Source organism: Hypanus sabinus, unplaced genomic scaffold (assembly GCF_030144855.1).
Source record: "Hypanus sabinus isolate sHypSab1 unplaced genomic scaffold, sHypSab1.hap1 scaffold_1097, whole genome shotgun sequence".
NCBI classification, from domain to species: Eukaryota; Metazoa; Chordata; class Chondrichthyes; order Myliobatiformes; family Dasyatidae; genus Hypanus; species Hypanus sabinus.
The window spans coordinates 134,431-147,303 of record NW_026779154.1 but is presented as its reverse complement, the minus strand read 5'-3'; the positions used below and the strand labels follow the sequence as shown (position 1 = coordinate 147,303).

General features: G+C 55.8%; 1 protein-coding gene across 1 annotated transcript in view; it reads left to right on the top strand.

Annotated features, from left to right (window-relative positions):
- Positions 1-364: 364 nt before the first annotated feature.
- Positions 365-12,873, top strand: part of LOC132386337 (putative RNA-binding protein Luc7-like 1) — a 71,626-nt gene continuing 59,117 nt past the window's right edge. Inside the window, exon 1 of the mRNA XM_059958581.1 lies at positions 365-440. Within this exon, the coding sequence (XP_059814564.1) occupies positions 380-440 (61 nt within the window). The 5' untranslated portion in view covers positions 365-379. The remainder of the gene's footprint in view (positions 441-12,873) is intronic.

Below are 12,873 nucleotides of genomic sequence, written 5' to 3'. Positions count from 1 at the left end.
GGACCATCCGCAGAAGTCGGCAAGAACATCAATCAAACCATCTTCCGTTTTCGATTGGGCAGCTTCCACCTTGAGGTCATAGCGAAGGGTGCAGTGGATTGGTGCTTCCTCCCGGACTGGAGATATCGCTGTCTTTGATTGGGTAGCTGTACCGTCAATCTCAGCGCTCTGCCAGGCCATTTGACAATATGTCCGTCGTTCAGAGGGGGGCGGTGTGGGAACAGGACGGCGATTGGCCTGCGTGAGCAGAGAGGGCGGGAGAAGAGGCGGCGGCGAGCCCGCCCTCCGCCTGCCGCCGCCGCCGCCGCCGCGCTGCCGCTGCCGCCCCGGGCCTTCGGCCGCCGGACCCCGGGCCTCGGCTCCTCCCCGCGGCGCCGCCATGTCGGCCAAGGCCCAGATGCGGGGAGATGTTGGACAGTTGATGGGCACCGGCCGCGACGGTGAGATCGGTTTCCCGGTATCGGGGGGCGGGGAGAGGCCGAGGCCCGGGGCCTGAGGGGGAGGAGGGCTGGAGGGAGAAGCCTGAGGGGAGGAGGGCTGGAGGGAGAAGCCTGAGAGGGGAGGAGGGCCTGAGGGGGGGAGGAGGAGGGCTGGAGGGAGAAGCCTGAGGGGGGGAGGAGGGCTGGAGGAGAAGCCTGAGGGGAGGAGGGCTGGAGGGAGAAGCCTGAGGGGGGGAGGAGGAGCTGGAGGGAGAAGCCTGAGGGGAGGAGGGCTGGAGGGAGAAGCCTGAGGGGAGGAGGAGGGCTGGAGGGAGAAGCCTGAGGGGGAGGAGGGCTGGAGGGAGAAGCCTGAGGGGGTGGAGGGCTGGAGGGAGAAGCCTGAGGGGGGAGGAGGAGGGCTGGAGGGAGAAGCCTGAGGGGGGAGGAGAGCTGGAGGGAGAAGCCTGAGGGGGGAGGAGGAGGGCTGGAGGGAGAAGCCTGAGGGGGAGGAGGGCTGGAGGGAGAAGCCTGAGGGGGGGGGAGGGCTGGAGGGAGAAGCCTGAGGGGGGGGGAGGGCTGGAGGGAGAAGCCTGAGGGGGGAGGAGGGCTGGAGGGAGAGCCTGAGGGGGGGAGGAGGGCTGGAGGGAGAAGCCTGAGGGGAGGAGGGCTGGGAGGGAGAAGCCTGAGGGGGGAGGAGGGCTGGAGGGAGAAGCCTGAGGGGGGAGGAGGGCTGGAGGGAGAAGCCTGAGGGAGGGAGGAGGGCTGGAGGGAGAAGCCTGAGGGGAGGAGGGCTGGAGGGAGAAGCCTGAGGGGGGAGGAGGAGGGCTGGAGGGAGAAGCCTGAGGGGGGAGGAGGAGGGCTGGAGGGAGAAGCCTGAGGGGGGAGGAGGAGGGCTGGAGGGAGAAGCCTGAGGGGAGGAGGGCTGGAGGGAGAAGCCTGAGGGGGGAGGAGGGCTGGAGGGAGAAGCCTGAGGGGAGGATTTGGGCTGGAGGGAGAGGAGGGCTGGAGGGGAGAAGCCTGAGGGGAGGAGAGGGCTGGAGGGAGAAGCCTGAGGGGGGGGAGGAGGGCTGGAGGGGAGAAGCCTGAGGGGGGAGGAGGGCTGGAGGAAGAAGCCTGAGGGGGAGGAGGAGGGCCTGAGGGGGGGAGGAGGGCTGGAGGGAGAAGCCTGAGGGGGGAGGAGGGCCTGAGGGGGGGAGGAGGGCTGGAGGGAGAAGCCTGAGGGGAGGATTTGGGCTGGAGGGAGAGGAGGGCTGGAGGGAGAAGCCTGAGGGGAGGAGGAGGGCTGGAGGGAGAAGCCTGAGGGGGGGAGGAGGGCTGGAGGGAGAAGCCTGAGGGGGGAGGAGGGCTGGAGGAAGAAGCCTGAGGGGGAGGAGGAGGGCCTGAGGGGGGGAGGAGGGCTGGATGGGAGAAGCCTGAGGGGTAGGAGGCTGGAGGGAGAAGCCTGAGGGGGAGGGGGAGGAGGAGGGCCTGAGGGGGGGAGGAGGGCTGGAGGGAGAAGCCTGAGGGGAGGAGGGCTGGAGGGAGAAGCCTGAGGGGGAGGAGGGCTGGAGGGAGAAGCCTGAGGGGGAGGAGGGCTGGAGGGAGAAGCCTGAGGGGAGGAGGGCTGGAGGGAGAAGCCTGAGGGGAGGGAGGGCTGGAGGGAGAAGGCCTGAGGGGGGGAGGAGGAGGGCTGGAGGGAGAAGCCTGAGGGAGAGGAGGGCTGGAGGGAGAAGCCTGAGGGGAGGAGGGCTGGAGGGAGAAGCCTGAGGGGGGAGGAGGGCTGGAGGGAGAAGCCTGAGGGGGGGGAGGAGGGCTGGAGGGAGAAGCCTGAGGGGGGAGGAGGAGGGCTGGAGGAAGAAGCCTGAGGGGGGAGGAGGAGGGCTGGAGGGAGAAGCCTGAGGGGGGGAGGAGGGCTGGTGGGAGAAGCCTGAGGGGGAGGAGGAGGGCTGGAGGGAGAAGCCTGAGGGGGAGGAGGAGGGCTGGAGGGAGAAGCCTGAGGGGGGGAGGAGGGCTGGAGGGAGAAGCCTGAGGGGGGAGGAGGAGGGCTGGAGGGAGAAGACTGAGGGAGAGGAGGGCTGGAGGGAGGTCTGAGGGGAGGAGGGCTGGAGGGAGAAGCCTGAGGGGGGGAGGAGGGCTGGAGGGAGAAGCCTGAGGGGGGAGGAGGGCTGGAGGGAGAAGCCTGAGGGGGAGGAGGATGGCTGGAGGGAGAAGCCTGAGGGGGAGGAGGAGGGCTGGAGGGAGAAGCCTGAGGGGGGGGAGGAGGGCTGGAGGGAGAAGCCTGAGGGGAGGAGGGCTGGAGGGAGAAGCCTGAGGGGGGAGGAGGGCTGGAGGGAGAAGCCTGAGAGGGGAGTAGGGCTGGAGGGAGAAGCCTGAGGGGGGAGGAGGAGGGCTGGAGGCAGAAGCCTGAGGGGAGGAGGGCTGGAGGGAGAAGCCTGAGGGGAGGAGGGCTGGAGGGAGAAGCCTGAGGGGGGGAGGAGGGCTGGAGGGAGAAGCCTGAGGGGGGAGGAGGAGGGCTGGAGGGAGAAGCCTGAGGGGGGAGGAGGAGGGCTGGAGGGAGAAGCCTGAGGGGGGAGGGCTGGAGGGAGAAGCCTGAGGGGGGGGAGGAGGGCTGGAGGGAGAAGCCTGAGGGGGGAGGAGGAGGGCTGGAGGGAGAAGCCTGAGGGGAGGAGGGCTGGAGGGAGAAGCCTGAGGAGCAGGAGGGCTGGAGGGAGAAGCCTGAGGGGGGAGGAGGAGGGCTGGAGGGAGAAGCCTGAGGGGGGAGGGCTGGAGGGAGAAGCCTGAGGGGGGAGGAGGAGGGCTGGAGGGAGAAGCCTGAGGGGGGGAGGAGGGCTGGAGGGAGAAGCCTGAGGGGGGGAGGAGGGCTGGAGGGAGAAGCCTGAGGGGGGAGAGGAGGAGGGCTGGAGGGGAGAAGCCTGAGGGGGGGGAGGGCTGGAGGGAGAAGCCTGAGGGGGGAGGAGGAGGGCTGGAGGGACGCCTGAGGGGGGAGGAGGAGGGCTGGAGGGAGAAGCCTGAGGGGGGGAGGAGGGCTGGAGGGAGAAGCCTGAGGGGGGGAGGAGGGCTGGAGGGAGAAGCCTGAGGGGGGAGGAGGAGGGCTGGAGGGAGAAGCCTGAGGGGGGGAGGAGGGCTGGAGGGAGAAGCCTGAGGGGGGAGGAGGAGGGCTGGAGGGAGAAGCCTGAGGGGGGAGGAGGAGGGCTGGAGGGAGAAGCCTGAGGGGAGGAGGGCTGGAGGGAGAAGCCTGAGGGGGGGGGAGGGCTGGAGGGACAAGCCTGAGGGGGGAGGAGGAGGGCTGGAGGGAGAAGCCTGGGGGGGGGGAGGGCTGGAGGGAGAAGCCTGAGGGGAGGAGGAGGGCTGGAGGGAGAAGCCTGAGGGGGAGGAAGAGGGCCTGAGGGGGAGGAGGAGGGTTGGAGGGAGAAGCCTGAGGCGGGGGAGGTGGGCTGGAGGGAGAAGCCTGAGGGGGGAGGAGGGCTGGAGGGAGAAGCCTGAGGGGGAGGAGGAGGGCTGGAGGGAGAAGACTGAGGAGGGAGGAGGGCTGGAGGGAGAAGCCTGAGGGGGGAGGAGGGCTGTCTTATCGTACTGGGGGACCGTTCAATAGTCTGATGACAGCAGGGTAGAAGCTGTCTTATCGTACTGGGGGACCGTTCGATGGTCTGATAACAGCGGGGTAGAAGCTGTCTTATCGTACTGAGGGACCGTTCAATAGTCTGATGACAGCGGGGTAGAAGCTGTCTTATCGTACTGGGGGACCGTTCAATAGTCTGATAACAGCGGGGTAGAAGCTGTCTTATCGTACTGGGGGACCGTTCGATGGTCTGATAACAGCGGGGTAGAAGCTGTCTTATCGTACTGGGGGACCGTTCGATGGTCTGATAACAGCGGGGTAGAAGCTGTCTTATCGTACTGGGGGACCGTTCAATAGTCTGATGACAGCGGGGTAGACGCTGTCTTATCGTACTGGGGGACCGTTCAATAGTCTGATAACAGCGGGGTAGAAGCTGTCTTATCGTACTGGGGGACCGTTCAATAGTCTGATAACAGCGGGGTAGAAGCTGTCTTATCGTACTGGGGGACCGTTCAATAGTCTGATAACAGCGGGGTAGAAGCTGTCTTATCGTACTGGGGGACCGTTCAATAGTCTGATAACAGCGGGGTAGAAGCTGTCTTATCGTACTGGGGGACCGTTCAATAGTCTGGTAACAGCGGGATAGATGCTGTCTTATCGTACTGGGGGACCGTTCAATAGTCTGGTAACAGCGGGGTAGAAGCTGTATTGTCGTACTGGGGTCCGTTCAATAGTCTGATAACAGCGGGGTAGAAGCTGTCTTATCGTACTGGGGGTCCGTTCAATAGTCTGATAACAGCGGGGTAGAAGCTGTCTTATCGTACTGGGGGACCGTTCAATAGTCTGATAACAGCGGGGTAGAAGCTGTCTTATCGTACTGGGAGACCGTTCAATAGTCTGATAACAGCGGGGTAGAAGCTGTCTTATCGTACTGGGGGTCCGTTCAATAGTCTGATAACAGCGGGGTAGAAGCTGTCTTATCGTACTGGGGGTCCGTTCAATAGTCTGATAACAGCGGGGTAGAAGCTGTCTTATCGTACTGGGGGTCCGTTCAATAGTCTGATAACAGCGGGGTAGAAGCTGTCTTATCGTACTGGGGGTCCGTTCAATAGTCTGATAACAGCGGGGTAGAAGCTGTCTTATTGTACTGGGGGACCGTTCAATAGTCTGATAACAGCGGGGTAGAAGCTGTCTTATCGTACTGGGGGACCGTTCAATAGTCTGATAACAGCGGGGTAGAAGCTGTCTTATCGTACTGGGGGACCATTCAATAGTCTGATAACAGTGGGGTAGAAGCTGTCTTATCGTACTGGGGGACCGTTCAATCGTTTGATAACAGCGGGGTAGAAGCTGTATTGTCGTACTGGGGTACATTCAATAGTCTGATAACAGCGGGATAGAAGCTGTCTTATCGTACTGGGGGTCCGTTCAATAGTCTGATAACAGCGGGGCAGAAGCTGTCTTATCGTACTGGGGGACCGTTCAATAGTCTGATAACAGCGGGGTAGAAGCTGTCTTATCGTACTGGGGGACCATTCAATAGTCTGATGACAGCGGGGTAGAAACTGTCTTATCGTACTGGGGGACCATTCAATAGTCTGATAACAGTGGGGTAGAAGCTGTCTTATCGTACTGGGGGACCATTCAATAGTCTGATAACAGCGGGGTAGAAGCTGTCTTATCGTAATGGGGACCGTTCAATAGTCTGATAACAGCGGGGTAGAAGCTGTCTTATCGTACTGGGGGGCCGTTCAATAGTCTGATAACAGCGGGGTAGAAGCTGTCTTATCGTAATGGGGACCGTTCAATAGTCTGATAACAGCGGGGTAGAAGCTGTCTTATCGTACTGGGGGGCCGTTCAATAGTCTGATAACAGTGGGGTAGAAGCTGTCTTATTGTACTGGGGGACCATTCAATAGTCTGATAACAGCGGGGTAGAAGCTGTCTTATCGAACTGGGGGGCCGTTCAATAGTCTGATAACAGCGGGGTAGAAGCTGTCTTATCGTATTGGGGGACCGTTCAATAGTCTGATGACAGCGGGGTAGAAGCTGTCTTATCGTACTGGGGGACCGTTCAATAGTCTGATAACAGCGGGGTAGAAGCTGTCTTATCGTACTGGAGGACCGTTCAATAGTCTGATAACAGCAGGGTAGAAGCTGTCTTATCGTACTGGGGGACCGTTCAATAGTCTGATAACAGCGGGGTAGAAGCTGTCTTATCGTACTGGGGGACCATTCAATAGTCTGATAACAGTGGGGTAGAAGCTGTCTTATCGTACTGGGGGACCGTTCAATCGTTTGATAACAGCGGGGTAGAAGCTGTATTGTCGTACTGGGGTACATTCAATAGTCTGATAACAGCGGGATAGAAGCTGTCTTATCGTACTGGGGGTCCGTTCAATAGTCTGATAACAGCGGGGCAGAAGCTGTCTTATCGTACTGGGGGACCGTTCAATAGTCTGATAACAGCGGGGTAGAAGCTGTCTTATCGTACTGGGGGACCATTCAATAGTCTGATGACAGCGGGGTAGAAACTGTCTTATCGTACTGGGGGACCATTCAATAGTCTGATAACAGTGGGGTAGAAGCTGTCTTATCGTACTGGGGGACCATTCAATAGTCTGATAACAGCGGGGTAGAAGCTGTCTTATCGTAATGGGGACCGTTCAATAGTCTGATAACAGCGGGGTAGAAGCTGTCTTATCGAACTGGGGGGCCGTTCAATAGTCTGATAACAGCGGGGTAGAAGCTGTCTTATCGTATTGGGGGACCGTTCAATAGTCTGATGACAGCGGGGTAGAAGCTGTCTTATCGTACTGGGGGACCGTTCAATAGTCTGATAACAGCGGGGTAGAAGCTGTCTTATCGTACTGGAGGACCGTTCAATAGTCTGATAACAGCAGGGTAGAAGCTGTCTTATCGTACTGGGGGACCGTTCGATGGTCTGATAACAGCGGGGTAGACGCTGGCTTATCGTACTGGGGGACCGTTCAATAGTCTGATAACAGCGGGGTAGAAGCTGTCTTATCGTACTGGGGGACCGTTCAATAGTCTGATAACAGCAGGGTAGAAGCTGTCTTATCGTACTGGGGGACCGTTCAATAGTCTGATAACAGCAGGGTAGAAGCTGTCTTATCGTACTGGGGGACCGTTCAATAGTCTGATAACAGCGGGGTAGAAGCTGTCTTATCGTACAGGGGGACCGTTCGATGGTCTGATAACAGCGGGGTAGAAGCTGTCTTATCGTACTGGGGGACCGTTCAATAGTCTGATAACAGCGGGGTAGAAGCTGTCTTATCGTACTGGGGGACCGTTCAATAGTCTGATGACAGCAGGGTAGAAGCTGTCTTATCGTACTGGGGGACCGTTCGATGGTCTGATAACAGCGGGGTAGAAGCTGTCTTATCGTACTGAGGGACCGTTCAATAGTCTGATGACAGCGGGGTAGAAGCTGTCTTATCGTACTGGGGGACCGTTCAATAGTCTGATAACAGCGGGGTAGAAGCTGTCTTATCGTACTGGGGGACCGTTCGATGGTCTGATAACAGCGGGGTAGAAGCTGTCTTATCGTACTGGGGGACCGTTCGATGGTCTGATAACAGCGGGGTAGAAGCTGTCTTATCGTACTGGGGGACCGTTCAATAGTCTGATGACAGCGGGGTAGACGCTGTCTTATCGTACTGGGGGACCGTTCAATAGTCTGATAACAGCGGGGTAGAAGCTGTCTTATCGTACTGGGGGACCGTTCAATAGTCTGATAACAGCGGGGTAGAAGCTGTCTTATCGTACTGGGGGACCGTTCAATAGTCTGATAACAGCGGGGTAGAAGCTGTCTTATCGTACTGGGGGACCGTTCAATAGTCTGATAACAGCGGGGTAGAAGCTGTCTTATCGTACTGGGGGACCGTTCAATAGTCTGGTAACAGCGGGATAGATGCTGTCTTATCGTACTGGGGGACCGTTCAATAGTCTGGTAACAGCGGGGTAGAAGCTGTATTGTCGTACTGGGGTCCGTTCAATAGTCTGATAACAGCGGGGTAGAAGCTGTCTTATCGTACTGGGGGTCCGTTCAATAGTCTGATAACAGCGGGGTAGAAGCTGTCTTATCGTACTGGGGGACCGTTCAATAGTCTGATAACAGCGGGGTAGAAGCTGTCTTATCGTACTGGGAGACCGTTCAATAGTCTGATAACAGCGGGGTAGAAGCTGTCTTATCGTACTGGGGGTCCGTTCAATAGTCTGATAACAGCGGGGTAGAAGCTGTCTTATCGTACTGGGGGTCCGTTCAATAGTCTGATAACAGCGGGGTAGAAGCTGTCTTATCGTACTGGGGGTCCGTTCAATAGTCTGATAACAGCGGGGTAGAAGCTGTCTTATCGTACTGGGGGTCCGTTCAATAGTCTGATAACAGCGGGGTAGAAGCTGTCTTATTGTACTGGGGGACCGTTCAATAGTCTGATAACAGCGGGGTAGAAGCTGTCTTATCGTACTGGGGGACCGTTCAATAGTCTGATAACAGCGGGGTAGAAGCTGTCTTATCGTACTGGGGGACCATTCAATAGTCTGATAACAGTGGGGTAGAAGCTGTCTTATCGTACTGGGGGACCGTTCAATCGTTTGATAACAGCGGGGTAGAAGCTGTATTGTCGTACTGGGGTACATTCAATAGTCTGATAACAGCGGGATAGAAGCTGTCTTATCGTACTGGGGGTCCGTTCAATAGTCTGATAACAGCGGGGCAGAAGCTGTCTTATCGTACTGGGGGACCGTTCAATAGTCTGATAACAGCGGGGTAGAAGCTGTCTTATCGTACTGGGGGACCATTCAATAGTCTGATGACAGCGGGGTAGAAACTGTCTTATCGTACTGGGGGACCATTCAATAGTCTGATAACAGTGGGGTAGAAGCTGTCTTATCGTACTGGGGGACCATTCAATAGTCTGATAACAGCGGGGTAGAAGCTGTCTTATCGTAATGGGGACCGTTCAATAGTCTGATAACAGCGGGGTAGAAGCTGTCTTATCGTACTGGGGGGCCGTTCAATAGTCTGATAACAGCGGGGTAGAAGCTGTCTTATCGTAATGGGGACCGTTCAATAGTCTGATAACAGCGGGGTAGAAGCTGTCTTATCGTACTGGGGGGCCGTTCAATAGTCTGATAACAGTGGGGTAGAAGCTGTCTTATTGTACTGGGGGACCATTCAATAGTCTGATAACAGCGGGGTAGAAGCTGTCTTATCGAACTGGGGGGCCGTTCAATAGTCTGATAACAGCGGGGTAGAAGCTGTCTTATCGTATTGGGGGACCGTTCAATAGTCTGATGACAGCGGGGTAGAAGCTGTCTTATCGTACTGGGGGACCGTTCAATAGTCTGATAACAGCGGGGTAGAAGCTGTCTTATCGTACTGGAGGACCGTTCAATAGTCTGATAACAGCAGGGTAGAAGCTGTCTTATCGTACTGGGGGACCGTTCAATAGTCTGATAACAGCGGGGTAGAAGCTGTCTTATCGTACTGGGGGACCATTCAATAGTCTGATAACAGTGGGGTAGAAGCTGTCTTATCGTACTGGGGGACCGTTCAATCGTTTGATAACAGCGGGGTAGAAGCTGTATTGTCGTACTGGGGTACATTCAATAGTCTGATAACAGCGGGATAGAAGCTGTCTTATCGTACTGGGGGTCCGTTCAATAGTCTGATAACAGCGGGGCAGAAGCTGTCTTATCGTACTGGGGGACCGTTCAATAGTCTGATAACAGCGGGGTAGAAGCTGTCTTATCGTACTGGGGGACCATTCAATAGTCTGATGACAGCGGGGTAGAAACTGTCTTATCGTACTGGGGGACCATTCAATAGTCTGATAACAGTGGGGTAGAAGCTGTCTTATCGTACTGGGGGACCATTCAATAGTCTGATAACAGCGGGGTAGAAGCTGTCTTATCGTAATGGGGACCGTTCAATAGTCTGATAACAGCGGGGTAGAAGCTGTCTTATCGAACTGGGGGGCCGTTCAATAGTCTGATAACAGCGGGGTAGAAGCTGTCTTATCGTATTGGGGGACCGTTCAATAGTCTGATGACAGCGGGGTAGAAGCTGTCTTATCGTACTGGGGGACCGTTCAATAGTCTGATAACAGCGGGGTAGAAGCTGTCTTATCGTACTGGAGGACCGTTCAATAGTCTGATAACAGCAGGGTAGAAGCTGTCTTATCGTACTGGGGGACCGTTCGATGGTCTGATAACAGCGGGGTAGACGCTGGCTTATCGTACTGGGGGACCGTTCAATAGTCTGATAACAGCGGGGTAGAAGCTGTCTTATCGTACTGGGGGACCGTTCAATAGTCTGATAACAGCAGGGTAGAAGCTGTCTTATCGTACTGGGGGACCGTTCAATAGTCTGATAACAGCAGGGTAGAAGCTGTCTTATCGTACTGGGGGACCGTTCAATAGTCTGATAACAGCGGGGTAGAAGCTGTCTTATCGTACAGGGGGACCGTTCGATGGTCTGATAACAGCGGGGTAGAAGCTGTCTTATCGTACTGGGGGACCGTTCAATAGTCTGATAACAGCGGGGTAGAAGCTGTCTTATCGTACTGGGGGACCGTTCAATAGTCTGATGACAGCGCGTTAGAAGCTGTCTTATCGTACTGGGGGACCGTTCAATAGTCTGATAACAGCGGGGTAGAAGCTGTCTTATCGTACTGGAGGACCGTTCAATAGTCTGATAACAGCAGGGTAGAAGCTGTCTTATCGTACTGGGGGACCGTTCAATAGTCTGATAACAGTGGGGTAGAAGCTGTCTTATCGTACTGGGGGACCGTTCAATAGTCTGATAACAGCGGGATAGATGCTGTCTTATCGTACTGGGGGACCGTTCAATAGTCTGGTAACAGCGGGGTAGAAGCTGTATTGTCGTACTGGGGTCCGTTCAATAGTCTGATAACAGCGGGGTAGAAGCTGTCTTATCGTACTGGCGGTCCGTTCAATAGTCTGATAACAGCGGGGTAGAAGCTGTCTTATCGTACTGGGGGACCGTTCAATAGTCTGATAACAGCGGGGTAGAAGCTGTCTTATCGTACTGGGGGACCGTTCAATAGTCTGATAACAGCGGGGTAGAAGCTGTCTTATCGTACTGTGGGTCCGTTCAATAGTCTGATGACAGCGGGGTAGAAGCTGTCTTATCGTACTGGGGGTCCGTTCAATAGTCTGATAACAGCGGGGTAGAAGCTGTCTTATCGTACTGGGGGTCCGTTCAATAGTCTGATAACAGCGGGGTAGAAGCTGTCTTATCGTACTGGGGGTCCGTTCAATAGTCTGATAACAGCGGGGTAGAAGCTGTCTTATTGTACTGGGGGACCGTTCAATAGTCTGATAACAGCGGGGTAGAAGCTGTCTTATCGTACTGGCGGACCGTTCAATAGTCTGATAACAGCGGGGTAGAAGCTGTCTTATCGTACTGGGGGACCATTCACTAGTCTGATAACAGTGGGGTAGAAGCTGTCTTATCGTACTGGGGGACCGTTCAATCGTTTGATAACAGCGGGGTAGAAGCTGTATTGTCGTACTGGGGTACATTCAATAGTCTGATAACAGCGGGATAGAAGCTGTCTTATCGTACTGGGGGTCCGTTCAATAGTCTGATAACAGCGGGGCAGAAGCTGTCTTATCGTACTGGGGGACCGTTCAATAGTCTGATAACAGCGGGGTAGAAGCTGTCTTATCGTACTGGGGGACCATTCAATAGTCTGATGACAGCGGGGTAGAAACTGTCTTATCGTACTGGGGGACCATTCAATAGTCTGATAACAGTGGGGTAGAAGCTGTCTTATCGTACTGGGGGACCATTCAATAGTCTGATAACAGCGGGGTAGAAGCTGTCTTATCGTAATGGGGACCGTTCAATAGTCTGATAACAGCGGGGTAGAAGCTGTCTTATCGTACTGGGGGGCCGTTCAATAGTCTGATAACAGCGGGGTAGAAGCTGTCTTATCGTACTGGGGGACCGTTCAATAGTCTGATGACAGCGCGTTAGAAGCTGTCTTATCGTACTGGGGGACCGTTCAATAGTCTGATAACAGCGGGGTAGAAGCTGTCTTATCGTACTGGAGGACCGTTCAATAGTCTGATAACAGCAGGGTAGAAGCTGTCTTATCGTACTGGGGGACCGTTCAATAGTCTGATAACAGTGGGGTAGAAGCTGTCTTATCGTACTGGGGGACCATTCAATAGTCTGATAACAGCGGGATAGATGCTGTCTTATCGTACTGGGGGACCGTTCAATAGTCTGGTAACAGCGGGGTAGAAGCTGTATTGTCGTACTGGGGTCCGTTCAATAGTCTGATAACAGCGGGGTAGAAGCTGTCTTATCGTACTGGCGGTCCGTTCAATAGTCTGATAACAGCGGGGTAGAAGCTGTCTTATCGTACTGGGGGACCGTTCAATAGTCTGATAACAGCGGGGTAGAAGCTGTCTTATCGTACTGGGGGACCGTTCAATAGTCTGATAACAGCGGGGTAGAAGCTGTCTTATCGTATTGTGGGTCCGTTCAATAGTCTGATGACAGCGGGGTAGAAGCTGTCTTATCGTACTGGGGGTCCGTTCAATAGTCTGATAACAGCGGGGTAGAAGCTGTCTTATCGTACTGGGGGACCATTCACTAGTCTGATAACAGTGGGGTAGAAGCTGTCTTATCGTACTGGGGGACCGTTCAATCGTTTGATAACAGCGGGGTAGAAGCTGTATTGTCGTACTGGGGTACATTCAATAGTCTGATAACAGCGGGATAGAAGCTGTCTTATCGTACTGGGGGTCCGTTCAATAGTCTGATAACAGCGGGGCAGAAGCTGTCTTATCGTACTGGGGGACCGTTCAATAGTCTGATAACAGCGGGGTAGAAGCTGTCTTATCGTACTGGGGGAC